Consider the following 17,742-nt stretch of genomic DNA (forward strand, 5'->3'; position numbering starts at 1 on the left):
CCTACTTTTATATGGAACCAGGATATTAAGACATTATTGAAATATCACTTAAGGCTTTACTCAAATATCACTTTTTGATAAGAAAACGTTTTTACTGGATTGGAACAGACGAATGACTCATTCTTAACAATGGCATAAATATACATCAGCTGTATGTACAAGGGTGAAATGGGGTTGTGTGGTAAGGTAGGTATTTTCAAGAGGGTGCTGAGTTCCATTCCCGCAGAATATTCTTGTAATTCAATCACTGGTTGCCCTCACGGTCGTGGTGCAAGTTATGACCGAGGTGTGTCTCTGACTAACTCTGTTGGCAGCCATTAGTAACTTGATCTATAATAGTAACAATACCCTATTGTCCCCCAGGTCGAGACCCATGGCTAATGACGAAGTTATATGCTATTACTGAAACAAGAGATTAGGATTATTGTTCATTAATCCTTATTCACAATGTTATGTCAGACGAGCGTGGTGTAGTAAATGTTGACCTTCTCCAACTTTCTTACAGTAAAAGATGGTTTAGGTTAAACCTCTGATCAGTGACAATTCTTCCATATTCTTTTGATCATTTCGAATCGTCACATATACAAGTACAGTTTATACCTAATCAACTTTATTTATATAAACAATAAAGTAATCATGCTAATTTCGAGTCAAACTCGCTTTTGTTATTAACGAACCGTTCAACAATGTAAAACAGCTGATTAGTCAGCTTAAGAGGAAACGAAGCTAATTAATATTCAAAGGGAGACAACTGCTATTAGACGGAATAGGAGCTCTCCCTATCGATGCCCACTGCGCTGATCTGATTGGCTGAACACCGGGTATTTGTTCAAAACACTGTTCGTGCGACCCCATGCTTTTTTACGTGACAATACTCCACGAAAGTTTTCATGGCTGCCAACTTGTTGAATGAGTATCACTCTGACATTATGTAGCCAGCAAGAGGATATGTTGGGACGATTTAAACGCTTGATTAATCACCAAGACTCTCACAGGGTAGCCGGAGTACTTGACCCAGTGAAAGTCCACAGTGAACAGGACTTAGACGTCTAAGACGTTGACAGCTGGAGCAAATCCGTGACTTGCATAGGATGTGAATAATCTCAGGAGAAATAACCAACATGACACACCTGATTTCCCAGTCTGACTACAGGATTTATCGCACAGTGAGATACAACCTTACAACCAGGACATATCGTTGAAGGTAAAAGATAAGGAACAGTGCCTGCTGATCATAAACCCGGTATTTATCATAGGTTGGAATGGGTATAAATATTTCGCCAGGTTACGATTATATTTACGGTCACCTTTCGGTATCAATATCACGTGTTGTCTCTGCTTAATGTGAGCTGTGTTTTACATTATTGATCTTATGACTGTGTAAATATATGTTGACATCCAAGAGGAATACGAGCAATGTTTCTGTATCCTTGTTTAGAGTGGCTCGTCCTTGGTGTGTGTTAACGTGTGTGACATGTTTTCATTGTTGTTCGAGTATTATTGAAGGTGTTAAGGGCTTTAGCTTAAGTGAATGCTTCTATTTACCTTTGACAAGTTTACGAGACCTTGTTATTTATGCTTCTTGATATTTAATTTTTATGATGCCACTGTATTATACATTGAGGGGAAATGTCAAACCTGTGTCCACATTGAAGCTGCCCAAGTTGTGTTGCTTTATTTTCGTATTTCGTTACTGGGGTATTGTACCGTAACAGGTTTGAGAGACCCCCTGCCTTGACATTGTATGATATTTCATCCTTCAGCAAGGCTTGCCTATGTAACTGTTACATGGGTCCCGAGCTGGTCACTAATGAACTCTCTCATATTTTCAGGCAAGGATTTACAGATCTCGGGAGAGTTTTTCTTGGCCTGCCACAGAAGCTTAAGGAAACGGTGAAATAGTGGACATTTTTCAGCCGCAAACGCTTGGCAAAACGACAGTCGCAACAATAGCTGAGTCTTATACTATTGAGATACGGATGTCTGCGTTTGTTCGACTGGGATACTCTGTGGCAGAGGCCAATCGTGACCTCTAGGTATTGAGCTGGCTTAACCCGAAAAAGGGAGGGAGCAAGGAGACCACCCCAGCCCCCTCCTCTTGGGAGTAATCAGGGCTATACTCTTCTACCTTTTCTTTTGGACACATACACGTCTGTTGCAAACACAGACGAACCGGGACCTATTTGCTTGATTGCCTGAAACTGAAATATTCTGCGGTGTTTCATCTGAATGGTTGCTTTGATGTGGACATACCTCGAGTGTCGATCTGTGGATTCCATGTGTTACTGAACGATTAGGAATACTCTCAAAATAATTACGTAACCTTTACATCTTTTGATGTCAGCTTAATTGGAACTTTATTCAATACTCAGGTACCTGTGAGAGACAGCAAAACACCGAATAACAGATTTTACTGTGAGAGAAGCTTCTGTGGATAGGCAGTGTGCTGCCAGTACATTAAACGCTACAACAGTTGTAAAGGATATCACGTATACCAGCGAGGGCGCTATCGGATTTACCTGTGAAGCCCAGGCGACTATGCATGAATGAGATGAAGTTTACTCAGGTATGTGTCCACAAAGACATTGATTTTTTTCAAAGAAACAAATTACATGCATTATTTTATACATGTGGTATAGACGTGAATTTTCTGAAAAAGCGTATATGCATTGCCTTTAATGACCATAATCTACCAAAGGTGATAGGGGTAATGCTAAATTATTACATATTGAGCCCCATTCATTAAAAGAGTTATATACTAGTCGAGAAAATAAAGAATGAGCCCCATTCATTAAAAGAGTTATATACTAGTCGAAATAAGTTAAAGAACATCCAGTATTTTGTGTAAATATAGTCTTTGTGATTACTGTTAACTTTTGTTATGTGAAAAGAATCCGGTGTTCTTGAACGTCTCTTGAGTGATATTTATCACGTATTCATGCACTAAACTGAGTATATATTATTGTCCAGGGTGCCGTTGTACAAAACAACCTTAGCGCTAAGATTACCTTAAGTGTATGTTAAGGTATGGGAGTTACGGTCACCTTAGCGCTAATTTAGCTTTGTACAACGGCACTCAGAACACCAGAACCCACCTTCCATTCCAGTCTATTCACATATGGGCTGGGTGGCATTGAGTCTACTATGTATCCGTACGTGTATTAATACTACCTAATAATACACGTGAGATTTCATCGAACATTTCTTTTTGTAATGTAAACGTTAGCTAGAAGCCTTTTACGTTCTGACTGAAAAAGGCTACCCATCTGCGGGCATGTAACGTATATAGAGTTTTGTCTAAGGGATTCAAATACATTTAACTCTACATGTAGACACAGCCAGTCCGTTCCAATATAACCGTGTGTTAACCACGCAGCCCTTTGACATGCTATGCCATTATAAACCTTTCTTGTAAAAAAGTTAAGACTCGTGTACTACGTCAAATGTTACACACAAAAAGGGCTGTTAGCGTATCATATTTACACATGCACGTTGTGTTACACTATATTGCCCGGTCATTTCAAGGTATGCTGTGACAAAACCGAAAGAATTGCAGTGTATGTACAAGGTCGTTGATGATGCTGTGTGTGGTGCTATGATATTGATGACGTTAACAGTCTCCCCTAGGATGAACCCCTTGACCATTGTCACCGAATCGTGAAGTATAAAACGTGCCTGATTCTTTGAATCATTTATGTGAAGGATTAGAAACACCGAACAAGGACAGTGGGCAGTATACGAACCATGACTGATGCCTGGGATATAGTGAATGTTTTGACCCATGGGTATTGGCGGTGTATGGTTCTGAACTTGAGTTAGTGGGTGAGTTTAGTTTTACGCTGCACTCAGCAATATTCCAGCTATATGGCGGTGGTCTGTAAATAGACAGACAATCTACAATCCAGTGATCAACAGCATGAGCATCGATCTGCGCAATTTGGAACCGATGACATGTGTCAACCAAGCCAGCGAGCCTGACCACCCGATCCCGTTAGTCGCCTCTTACGACAAGCATGGGTTACTGAAGGCTCATTCTAACCCGGACCTTCACGGGTTCTGAACTTGAGGTTATGGACAGAAGAAAACTAAAAACCAGAACAACACAGTATCTGCTGTTAACTGAGCTAAAGATGGGGAGAAAAGGATTTAATATTTGTCATAAAACACTTGGGGTTAAATGTTTCATTTACTGACAAATTGTACGTACCTGCCATTACAGTCTGGTTGGTCACAACTATGATGTGTGTTTAGTGACGTGGGTTGTGGGTAAATTAATAACTTTCTTTCACGTATCAGGTAAATTTACGAATAACAGGAGTTAGATGAAGGTCGCCACATTTACTTGCCGTGTATACTTAGCATTCAAATCAAAACGCATCATGTTGTGTTTGATGTAATTTTAATTTGTCTGCAATATAATAGATAACTTTTACAAGAACTTTGACATTTCTTATCATTATGACTGTCGAATGTAAATATGAATGTAAATAAACTATAAGTCACAATTCATCATGTATGCATATCCAAATGTTTGAATGATATATGCAAGTACATGTATGCATATCCGAAGGTAAACATCACTCAGTGGTACACCCATGAATTCTTAGGCTCACTAGAACACTTGAACAATGACCAATCTTGAACACTATGACCAATCTTAGGCTCACTAGAACACTCATGACCATTCTTAGGTATTACTCATGACCAATCTTAGGTAAACACCACTGACCAATCTTGGTACACCAATGAACTATTCTTAGGCTCACTAAAACACTCATGAACCATTTTAGGCTCACTAGAACACTCTCACTAGGCTCAATTTTACTCACTAGAACACTCATGAACAATTTTAGGCTCACTAGAACACTCATGACCAATCTTAGGCTCACTAGAACACTCATGACCAATCTTAGGCTCACTAGAACACTCATGACCAATCTTAGGCACTAGAACTCACTCATGAACAATCTTAGGCTCACTAGAACACTCATGAACAATCTTAGGCTCACTAGAACACTCATGATGAACTTAGGCTCACTAGAACACTCTAGACCAACTTAGGCTCACTAGAACACCTCATGAACATTCTTAGGCTCACTAGCGGAACATTCTTAGGCCCATAGAACACTCATATTCTTAGGCTCACTAGCTCACTAGACCAACTTACTAGAACACCATGACCAATCTTAGGGCTCACTCAGAACACTATGAACATTCTTAGGCTCACTAGAACACTCATGAGCTCACCAGAACACTCATGAACAATTTTAGTTTAGTTTTACGCCGCACTTAGGCTCAGCAATATTCCAGCTATATGGCGGCTTAGGCTCACTAGAACACTAGAACACCCATGACATTATTAGGCTCACTTGAACACATTAGAATGTGTAAGATTTATCATAACATATGATCGTGAATATCGTTAGACCAACACAAAATATCTGAACACTTTGATATTTGATATGATATATTTACTCATTATGTTCAGGTGCAAACGTATAGCATAAATTTGTAGGGTATGTGAAAACTTGAATCTTATATTACCATCAGAATATGTATATATAACTAATCATGAATTCAACATACACGAAGCCTTGGGATACACTCCTGAATCCCTGACCTAGCCCCAAACTCTTGCCGTTCCCACGACAGCCCAGCATAAGGCTTTCAGAGGGAAATGCACTGTACAATCTCCCTCATTGCATTCGCACCGTCCTCCGTGACAATAGCGAGCCACACCGCAGCTTGGGGAACTAATAAAACACTTCAATAGGGTAGCAAACCTCAAAGGCTGGACAAATAGCTTTCCTATTCATAAGTCTCATGCTGGGACTCAATATTAATAGGTAGTAAATGTGCTTGTCTGGCAGTACATATCGCTGCATACCGCTTTAACAGAAGCTTCAGAAACAACTGACACATTCTTTGTGAGCTATGTTGATCCGTTGAGGTTCGTCTATAAACATAAGTATCTATACGTGTGTGTGTTTGTGTGTGTTTTTTGTGTGTGTGTGTGTGTGTGTGTGTGTGTGCGCGCGCGCTCGCGGGCGGCTACCTGTGTGAGTGCGTGTGTGCGTGTGTGTGTATAATGATGATGTTAGATTGATAAACGTTTTTCATTTTTTTATGAAGGAGTAAGGATATACTCCTAAACGTTGTGCTCCTCATAATAAAGATGTCGACATCCATAAAAACTCTCTTCTTTACTGTTAACGCTTTTGCAAGCAGTTTGCAATCAATGTCCTCGTCGTCCGCACTGACTCCTATCCTGTGTCTGTACGCTAAACCTGGAGTCTTCACTGTTACGTGATCGATGCATATACTTTTCACCGATATTAACATTTCCATAGCTATTTTGCCCTGAATACCAAAAAGAATCCGTTTCTCAGGATAGTCAAAACTCAGTACTCTTTAACACTGACAGAATTTATTTAGGCCCCACAGAATCAGTTCCTGGGAATATTTTAGACTGTTTATTCTCTGGAATTGGTGTTTTAAATTTGCGGAGATATATTACACAGGATAGGGACAAATGTTGAAATTGAAAATAACATTGTGTCAAATATTTGTAATAATTCCAAAGTAGCACATAATTTTCGTTCACTAGAATTATTTGTTGTGTACAAATGTGGTTTAATGGCCTATAGTGTTGTCATTAAACTGACGACAGCATTATTGGTCTGGCCGTCAGAAAAAACGAAAAATCAAGAAGCAGAAAATAATCAACATGGGTTGTTGACAGAGGCCATTTTGAAATGAGCACAGAGAGAGGTTAAGTCAACAGAATGTCAGATATTAACACCCTTTGATGGCAAGCATAAATCCAGTGTGATAATCAAATGAGATTAATGTCAATATTTACTTTGTCAGCAAGATGGACTCCTAGACTGAGAAGGAATTAGGCACGTTGATGTTAGTATGGTGATAATACGTAAGGCTTATATGAAGATGGAAAGTTTAGCAAGTAGGAAGAATGACATGCCTACCTAAAGCATCCGCTATCATATTTGATTTCACACATATCAAAACAATTTATCCTACTGACTCAAGACCCAGATCACGATGTGGCTGACGAATATCTAAGTATCCTAACGAATATCTAAAAGTCAGGGTTGATGGAGCACTGTATGATCCGATGATGCAATACTGAGTTTGTAGTGAGTGAGTTTGTTTGGTTTTACGCAGCCTTTAACAATATTCCAGCACTATCACAGCAAGGGGCACCAGAAATGGGCTTCACACATTGTACCCATGTGGGGACTGAATTTGTAGAAAGATAATTGCAATCATCAACTTCACTGAATGTTTCGAAAATTATACACGATTCACACTTTTTAAATCCAGTTTTGAATTACATATGTAATTAAACATCTATTTTGTTTGTTGCTTTAAGATATCAATATGCCAGGGTGTTATGTATTATGTCACAACCCCAGTGTCGGCGATGAAATGTAGTTTTAATTATTTTAATGTATTTTAGCTGATGTGAGAAAATCTGTATGTGACATTTCTCAGCAATTGACAATACAATGTCATAGTTAACTGCCTGACTCTTCCACGATGACCAGTCAGTCTCATGTCAAAGACGTTAAAATATGGTACTTGTTGGTCCCTGCCTGGCCCTCGGCATTAATGGGTATAACAAGGACTAGTCGGCTCGGAGTCAGTATAATGTGTCTGAGTGGGGTATTCATGCTTCACTGCGGCATGGTATCTCAGTGGGCTAGCACTATAAAACCAGCTTCAGTCTGGGCTAGTACAAGCAGCCGCACCTACACATACACACGCATGCACGTCGTCATATGAGCGAAATATTCTCCAGCGCGACGTTAAACCCAATTTCGCCTCACCTCATGAGGTGTATGACTAACATGCATTCCTAATTATGCTGCCGGTGACTTCACGACGTTAATATCTCGGTTACATAACGACACAACGACGACGCCTGGCGTCTTGTCAAGGCTGAAGATGGAGTGTGCGATATCCTTCAGCGTTGCATCCACAGTGTTGGGTTTTTTGTCATTTGCGTCGAGAATATTTTTAAAAAGTAAGGCCAGTGTTCCGATGTGTTAAGCTAGGTGGTACCGTCAAGTAGATATAGGCACGCTATATAACATATAAATATTTGTATGTATGTAGCATACAGAAGAACCGTCAAAACAGAAATCAAAATGGCATTTAGTCACGATGATTTGAAAGCATAGCAAATTATCTGAAAGTTCATCAATAATATATATATGAGAGCATGGAATTGAGGCATGCATGCGTACACCCCATACGAATATATATAACATTAACTTTGTATGAAGCAAAACTATTACAAACACGTGTTTGATATACGTGTACGTGTTTGATATAAGTGATTATGTTTCTAGTCCATAGAAGTCATACACTCTTTCTTGAATATCTTCTTTCTATAAGAATCACGAAATTGTTCAAAGGTTTTATTCATTTCAATAACACTTTTAACTTTTGAACACACGTCCAGGTGTATTTCAGGTGTGTTCAATCAGTCATCAAGGACTCTGTTCACTCAGGTGTAAGTAGTGTCTTAGACCTTCTCTTCATTTCTATAAGGAATAGACTTGCCCACTGGCCAAATACCTCGTTCGGTTCTCTCAGTTGTCCATGCACAAAGGATACAATGGAGTTTCGCTCTGTCGTGTTAGGAATCTGGGACTTGGATTGTCAGAGTTGCGTTGACTTAATCTTTGGAATCCATAAATCCTGTCCAGTGTTTCTTGTTGTTTGGATTCAGCTTATGAATTCCTACGTTGTAGCACACAACAATCGGAACTCGTGCCTCAAATTTGGAAGTCATATTTTTCGTTGTTGTTGGACTTTGTAGAGGACAGCACGTATCTGTATACTCACTCACAAAAGAAACTATGCATCTGCCTTTATCAAATCATATCAACCATATTAATGTTTTAGGGTTGGTAACGATATGCATTAACATGACACGCTGTAACAGGTATTCACAATATCCCCTGTAGCAGGTATTCACATTTTTATCAAAGGAGGTAAAAAGGGAAAAACAAGTTCTATGGATAAAAAAGAAATTGATATTGCAGTTTAGGCTAGCCATCCACTGACATGTTAAGATATTTGTCGGTGTTATGTGATTATAAGATGCATCAAAATGTGAGTGAATCTAGTTTTACGCCGCTTTCAGCAATATTCCAGCGGAATACACCAGAAATGGGCGACACACACTGTCAACACGCGAGGGACCAAACCCGGGTCTTCGGTGTGACGAGCGAACGCTTGAACCACTAGGCTACCAAACGTGCATCTTATATAGTTTTCACAAATGCGCAGTGCAAATGTACTTTGAGTTATATCTGTCATGTGCAAAATGAAATGTATGTTTGAGAATACCATTGTTAAGTTTCAGACAAGGCGGAGTTCTATGCCCTTGTTACTTTAGTGACGTGTCACGCCTAAACAAAACCCTAGAAGTGTATTACACTTTGGGGGTAAAATATCAAATGTACGCGGTAATTCGGCCTCTGGATGAATTTAAAGTCAATACTGGGTTTTTTTAAATGAATATCAACGTGTTTGCTATCAGATTTTGCTTCTAGAATGCAGGCCTGCTCTAACCGAGTCCTTGGATGTGAGCCCGACAGCTGGACCCACATTACTCAACACATACCAAGCCGATCAATTGCAGTCGTGTCGCTTCCGCATATTAAAATAATTTCTAACAATATGACTTGTAATCATAACACCGTTTTGTTTGTTCGACCCCAAATGTAAAATTCGAAGATTGACGCTGACGTAAATCCAGCATAGTTCAAGGTAGCTTCATTTATGAAATGTCGTCAAAAATCGAATGTTGAAGGAAAAGGAAATCAAGTTATGCGGGGTCAGCTTACAGAGCTTCCTCGAAATACGTCGACAAATATTTAACCGCAAATTATATATTTACAATAATTTGATAAAGTTGTGTAGTTCGAAGGTTTGTTTAGATTGAAATAAGTTTATCTAAGTCGGCCATGAAGGATATATAGTTCCTGTGGGAGAATATGGTCTTAACTTATCAACACATTGCTTTGGGACAATGATAAACCATTTAAAGTCACCATTTTTCAACTACTATAACAAGAAACAACTGTTGTAAAGTGTGTAAAATTGTAAAATAATCATTCCTGTGATTTCAGTCTTTTAAAACATTTTCTGCTTATTTGCATTAGTGAAAAGAAGTAAAACGTGTCTTTGATATTGTGAAAAATGTTTAGGAACATCTAAAATTATCTTTGTTAATATTTTTGCTTGCAAAGCAACACTTTTTTATTTTCTGTTTACACATAGCAATATCGATCGCCAAAACGCAGCAATATTCAAGCAGTATTTACATCCATTTCACATGTGGAATGATTCTATAGGGTATAAAGAGAGCCTAGAAGACATGATCTGATACACAAGTACGAGAAATATGCCACGATTACAAATTTAATTATGCAACCCTGGAAACATTTTCTCCAACCAGATGAAACGTATGTGTGTTGTATATGGTTGTGTGATACAGTGGGATATCTGATATCATGGAAGTGATATTTGTTGAATAACAAAAGTATGACTTCCTATTTTGACAGACCTGGTGCAAACTGTCGTTGTCAAGGTACCATCCCAACAAGAATCTGATCTGAATGGCCGTTCTATGTCTATGGTAACGCTAATATGACAATCGGATATCGGGAGATTACACTACAAGGCGCACAGAAATTTTGTAAAAAGCGTTGGAGAAGTTTTAACTTTATGTGACAGTTCTTCTTCTTATTCTTATACTTCTTCTTCTTCTTCTGGAATATTGCTAAAAGCAATGTAAAACCACACTCGCTTCTCCTGACATCTTCTTTTCTTCTAGCTGGTAGAAGTAGTAGCCTTGGCAGCAGCAGTTGCAGTAGCAGCAGCAACAGCAACATCAGCAGTGTTTGTAGCTGCAGCATGGAACAGTACTAAAGAGCGTAGTAGCAGCAGCATTAGTAGAAGTAGCAGCAGTATGTCCCAGCAACAGTAGTAGCAGGAGCTTTGGCAGCAGTAGCAACAGTAACTATACTACCCATCAAAATTTAGACTCACTAGTGCAAATGTAGCCACTTACTTCAGTCAGCTGTTCTAAACTAGATTTTGCAAAATATTCCATACTGTTTAAAGGTACTGTTTACACATGAACTGATGTATTGTAAAACAAATTCGTAACGTTGAAAAGATTATTGTCATGAGTTCAATAAATGATGAAACTCAGTGAAAATTGGCGAATTCTTACAAAACTTTACACCAAAACGCAGCTGTTCACATGCACGATATTTGCACATGCTTTTCAGCAATTTGATGCATGATGCTCGTGCAATTCATCTGCATAAGGTTTGCAGTTGGTTCCTCCAAATTAGGGGAGAATTCATCTTCGATGGAACCACATATATATACATAACGTATAGTGAGTGCTTTGAGTGAGTCTAAACTTTTGATGGATAGTATATATACAGTGACTCATATGTTATTATAATCCGTTCAAAGCCTGATCAAACCAAGTTCATGTGCAATCCACAAAACTGACTTTAGAATAAAGTTTTAGACCGTATTACATAACAGCGCGGTCTTCACCACCCCACCTAACACCAGGTCTCCAACTACCCTCACCCACCTCTCACCAACAACCTGTGCACTAGCTACCATGGAGACAGCCACTGCATTATGTAAGGGTCTCCTTTGCTTCAGTGGAGAACCTCCTCCTGTGTTAGAATACAATAGCTAACACCTGATACAACGTCAGGCATAACAATACTGTAATGGCAAGACACGGCTAATTACAGGTGCGAACAGGTGATTTGTTACCACTCACTTGAGAGGATTAAATACGTTTAGGAATCAGGGTTTAAGGAAGTCTGAATGTCTGCTTAAAAGATGATTGTATGGAGGTGTGTTGGTCTAGATTGAAGGAACGTTACTGCATAACCCGTAACATATTGAACCATTGGCGCATGAACCATTGTATACATATTTACGGTAATCATATTTAATCATATTTATGCCTAATTATATCTATATCGTACGTTATTACAGAAACTAATACCGAAGATATTGGTATCAATACGAAATTAAAAGGCTTAGTAATTTTCCTGTTGTGTGTGATATTTCTAAAAGATATACTGAGAGAAACAAATAAAGGATCACAGGGAAATTGAAGCGTTCCTTTATTATTTTCCAGTTTTCATCAGCACAGTGCTATTCAAAGCTGGTGATAAAAACTGCAAAATATTAAAGGAACCCTTGAATTTTCCTGTGATCCCTTATTTGTTTCTCTCAGTATATATCATAAGTTTTCTTCCCATCCTTTCTCATCTGAATACTCAAGGGTAAATCAATGGTTCGACCAACTCCAGCCCCATCCCTTCCCTTGTCCTCTATACACGAATATAATTACCCATAATACGTTGGATCCTTATATATCGTAGTAATCCCATGGGTAGTGTTGGCTGGTGGCTTTAGGCGTGGTGTATTATTACTGATGAGTTACTGATCTGTCCAATATGTCACTGTCTTCACAACACAAGGTGACAAGAGTCCAGACCACTCCCGAGGAATGACTGATTACTTCATAGCACATGTTTATGGTACACACATATCACGTAAACAGCATTAAGGAGATCAAATATATTTCCGTCCTGCTCGTTGAAAAGAGTCACATCAACGTCAAGGATAGTATCTTACACTGTTCCATAAACTGTATAAAAGTATTCGTGTGACTTTTGTTCGCCCATAAGATCAGTTTGATATTTATTTTTTCCAATAACAATTATATGCAGAATACCATCATCGACAGCATTTACATTCTTTTTAAAAATGTATATTATTTCATAATGATACGTAAAAGGACAATGTAAATTAAGGGATTTATACAATCTTCCTGATAGTCTGGAAGTCATATCATTGTCCTAATCCTATCACCATCCCTGTTCTGGAGAGCAATGGATCAACCAGGAAAATTGTAAAACCGCGAATCCTGTCCATGAACCGCCGGAATATGTATCTAATGATTTGATAACATTTTCACCTACTTCAGTTTCCTTGTCAACATTTAAGAATTTCACTCCCAAACTTCCATTCATCCATACGGCATGTTACTATGGCACAGTCCAGTCACAAACCGTCGGTTCAATGACCGCAGTGAACCCTGACTCAACATCAGAGATTTAGAAACAATGTGAGAACAAGAGGATTTCTCTTCTAATCCGATTGTATGGAGATATCAGGCAAACACAAGTGTTGGACACAGGTAGGTGAGAACAAAGCAAGATTTGAGTGGAACAAACATTATTGCGAGTGCGATGGTCACTTCCTTCACTGGACTCAACTGGACCTTGGCCATTCGGGTTCTTTTAGGCTACCTGGGGGATTATCGATCTTAGAAGCAAAACTTTAAAACTTCCTTTGTTCGGAAGATTTCTTAAGATAAGGCATAAGGAATTTTATATTCCTTTCAGTTCTTTTGTCTCATGACTTAAACCTTAAGATTTCAAATAGTTTGCATGGTTCCGATAGTTTTGTGTCCAGGGGTTGTACTTCCATAAACATTTTTATAATTGTATTTAATGTAGGAATAACCATCCAACCTTTTCGTTGCTATCGCATGACTCAGAAGTATGCACGTTCCTGATGACGCCTAAAGAAAAATGTATGATGTAATCATCTGCACTTATTGGCATATGTTAGGAACTCGTGGCTGCAAACATGCCCTTTCGCACATGTTCTTTTAAAACTAGTCCCTTTCTGAAAAGAACCAATTTAATAATCTGAAATGCATGAACATGTAGTGTATTCGTACATATCATGAAAAACTGGGTGGTACTTCATCAGTGCTCATGTGTGTATAATGTTATCGGTTTATTTCATATTCTATCGTATGTTTTCACCTATTAAATACCTTTCAATTTTATCAACTTTTGCTTGTTTACCTAAAGATGTAGTCACAATCAGGTCGTGATTTATTTGCTGATAATGTCAACAGTTAGAGAAGGCCTAAATTCCTCGGTAAAATATTTCATTGAAAACATGCCTTTGCAGCATGCTGTCGACGAGTGTGTCCCATTGTCTTAGCGGTCAACATTTTATCAGGTGCGTGATCTTAGATCTGAGATAGACTAAAGCACCTCCTCGAATAACAAGTGTCCTTGTCGTATTTTATTCAGTCTTACTAAGGAATTTGTATTTGAAAATATTGGTATGTTTCTCTTTGTTGTTTCGTCAGGGTCTACTCAGTTTCCATGCTTTTCCTTTGTCATGAACACTCGGTTATTGCGAGCGTATTTCAAAGAGCGTCATACGATTCTTCTCTAAAGTTGTTTGATCAAGGTTCAACATTGACGGCCTCATTAGAGCTTTAAGGAAGATGTATAAGGTTAGGCGTGTGGGTGATATTCTCAACTTTGACTCTATGTGATAAAAAATATATCCGATGTATTTCCCTACTGTATTATGAATCACATGTTTCCTGTGGGGTTATTTTTCAGGTAAACACTTGACTTGCCTTTTCATGCGTTTATGACGTGTAGGCTTGGTAGGATATGCTCTCTTATTTTGGGAACACCTGTGTTGGATACAAACAGTAAACTTGTGGAAGATATTATACAAATGGATCTCTAAAAATCAGTGATGATGAACACCAGTTCGCGAAAAGGGTAAGCGTGTCCCAGTTTCCAAAAATACGAACCATTAAACATATCATGCTCTATAAGGGAAATAGGTTATATTACATAATAAATACTCTTACAGAGATATTCTCAGGTGATAAAGAGTGAGTGAGTTAAGCTTTACGCCGCACTCAGCAATATCCAAGCTATATGGCGGCGGTCTGTAAATAATCGAGTCTGGAGTAGACAATCAAGTGATCAATCAGGTAATAAAGAAATGTAAAAGTATATATTAATAAATATATACTATGACGAATATTTGGCCATTTAGGCAAACTGTCTTGCCAATCTGTTAAGCTAACCTGCAAATGCATGTTTAGTCTGAACTGAGATGATGTATTGGAAACTAGCATACCTTTATACCGATATATCAGCTTTGTTTTCACCTGTTGTGTCATTTGTCATTGTTGTGCAGCGAACACATGCTTGAACACTCTGTCAATTATGCCGCTATTGAAAAAGAAGACGAATGTCCTCGCACTGTAGCCTATTATGAGGTGGTTAGTATTTTGTGTCAGCCCTACAAGTTACACCCATTGTTACAAGAAAGTGTTAAATAGAGTACTTAACAGAAAGGTTATTAGGGGCCCCTCGACCCATAAACTCTTCACAGTAACCCCCAACCTGCAATTAGCGGCACCTTATCGGACTCGTAAAGTATTCCTGGGTACTGACTGTTTAAACATTAGATTCCAGCAAATGAACTAAGATAAGGGTAACGAGCACAGAGTGACTATTCGTACCAGTCGTCTGAAATTTGAAACCAGAAGTTTGATCGTAGGATACTAAGGCGATTTGTTGACTGTTGATAAATGTTCCAGACTTAAAACGTTTCAACTGCACAATTGGTTCAATCAGGGATAATCTACAACAGGGATAGGTCACTCGTTATATAGTCTCCCTGGTTCAATCAAAGAAGGAGTCCAACAAGGAAATGTACTAACACCTACCATTTTAGCCGTTACACATTCCATTTACACAAAATTTTATTGCCGTGTTTTAATTATATATATGTACCTTAGTCTTATATTTGAAATTGTGTCTTCCCATTTGTTAGGCAGCCAGTTGTTAGACAACAAACTTTTCAGCTGAATGCACAGCGAAGTAATTACCAGTTACCTTAGATAGATAATGGAATAATCCATGCAAAAAGATAACATAACATAAAATAATAGATAGCGAGCAAAAATATATTTGTCAGGCTTTGTATATCCACACATGTACAAACACTTAATTTCTTCACGTTTAATGTGCTTGGTATATATTTGCTTTTACCGATTTATGTATTTCCAATTATATATATTTCATCGAAGATAACCTGATACTGGACAATGAACTTTAGCATGTGTACTAGTGTAGACAGTTCACAGTGCCAAACCTTGTCTCCATTTCCGCGCTAAGCTTCTGAGGTTATCAGGATTCGAGTCTCCTAATTAGTGCTCAGTGGCATTTCCAAGGCACCACGGTGCTGAGCAGTGTGGCTTCAGTATAGCTCCAATAGATTACATTTGCTCACAGCATAGCGCAGCCTAGAGAAGAGGTGCCAAGATTGACTAAACACACGGAACACCGTGATTCCCTAGAAGTGGGTCCACTCTCTTTTGTTGGCTTATCAAACTCATTTTGTTAGTGTATTGAGAGGTAAACTAGCTGTATGTAGTCGGGAAACAGTGGGGAAACTCAAACACACTCTGGTTTTTGTTTGAGGACACTTCTTGATTTCCGCTTGCGTAATCATGTTCTGTATTATAGCGTTGCAGTGCTAGTGGTCAACATTTGATACATGCCGATTCTTTTGTTTTAAAATGGGATTTGTCACGTAGTCAAAAATATTAGTTATGAAAAAATATGCACGAATGGTCAAAAGTTCATTTGGACTTTTGTAATGTCCTGAATGATCTTCATATATTCATGGTCCCGTGAATCTCTTAACATAAGTCAAACTGATCGTCAATTCATATTTAGAAAAGTAAACCAATGAAGTATCGATTCAAGTGAATAGAAACCTTATATTTGGAGACCTAGAGATGCATGTATACACCTCTTCTTGCTGCATTGGTGTGTAATGTTATTTTGTCATTAAAGACAGTCACAGCTATATTTGTCCTTGACACCAAACGCAATTTGTTTCTGAAGATAAAGACTGGAAATATTTGTTTTGCATTGAATTTCTGTATTTTGCACACTGATTTACAATTTATTTCTTATACAAATGTATTCACTAATAATGCACAGGCTGTAAGTGAACAAATTATGACTTAAAAATAACTCTTTTTCTCCGTTTTAAACTATGTAAATGTATGGTCCTATGAGGGTTCTACTAGGCACTATGACCACACTGTGATACTGAGGTTGGTTTTGGGGTTTTTTTTTGGCTTTTTGGGGGTTATATATTTTTTTAATTCTTTCCCATAGTTACATATATACAAACATATTATTGCAACAGAAGTGAGTATGGTTTTACGCCCCTCTCCGGAACACTCTAGCAATATCATGTAGGGGGATACTAGAAATGGGTCCCACAGACAGTACCCCTGGGATAGAACCCGGCGTGACGAGCCAAAGCCTTACCGACTAGGCTACTCTGCCGCAACAGTAACAAGAGCAATATACAAGTAAGATAGGTTGACACATACTAGCTTCTAAAGGGCGGTTGAACAGTCATTGATTGAGAAATGGGATGAAAGGAAACCATTGTTTTTTTTAATTTTCTACATCATTGATTCTTTTAGAAATGTTTTTTTCTGCAAATATGATAAATTCTAAGGTTGATACTGAGGTTGATTCAATATGTATGCATTACCAACAACTTAGGAGGTATCATTGTAAGCTTAGCTTGGTATATTTCGGATCAGGAACTATGAAGATTAATACCCTTGGTGATCATGACACAACTGACTGCCACGAATACAGGTTACTTGACTGGTTAAATACTTACTTTAACGGTAGTAGTAACGTCGAATGTACTGTACCCAACAAACAAGACAACAATGTTGTAAATAAGTTCACCTGACCTTCCACAGCACAAACCATGTACAACAAC

General features: G+C 38.4%; 1 protein-coding gene across 6 annotated transcripts in view; it reads left to right on the forward strand.

Annotated features, from left to right (window-relative positions):
- Positions 1 to 17,742, forward strand: part of LOC124261741 (protocadherin gamma-A1-like) — a 72,910-nt gene that overhangs the window by 10,240 nt on the left and 44,928 nt on the right. For 4 of the 6 annotated variants that reach the window (XM_046696096.1, XM_046696094.1, XM_046696097.1 and 1 more), the window contains one exon: positions 1,833 to 2,566. In XM_046696096.1, coding sequence (XP_046552052.1) covers positions 2,543 to 2,566 — 24 coding nt within the window. In that variant the 5' untranslated portion in view covers positions 1,833 to 2,542. Of the gene's footprint in view, positions 1 to 827; positions 1,205 to 1,832; positions 2,567 to 17,742 lie in introns of those variants that run through there. The other 2 variants (XM_046696093.1, XM_046696098.1) reach the window with 2 other exon arrangements.

This window comes from Haliotis rubra, unplaced genomic scaffold (assembly GCF_003918875.1).
Source record: "Haliotis rubra isolate DU_JTF1 unplaced genomic scaffold, ASM391887v1 Scf807, whole genome shotgun sequence".
Lineage (NCBI taxonomy): Eukaryota > Metazoa > Mollusca > Gastropoda > Lepetellida > Haliotidae > Haliotis > Haliotis rubra.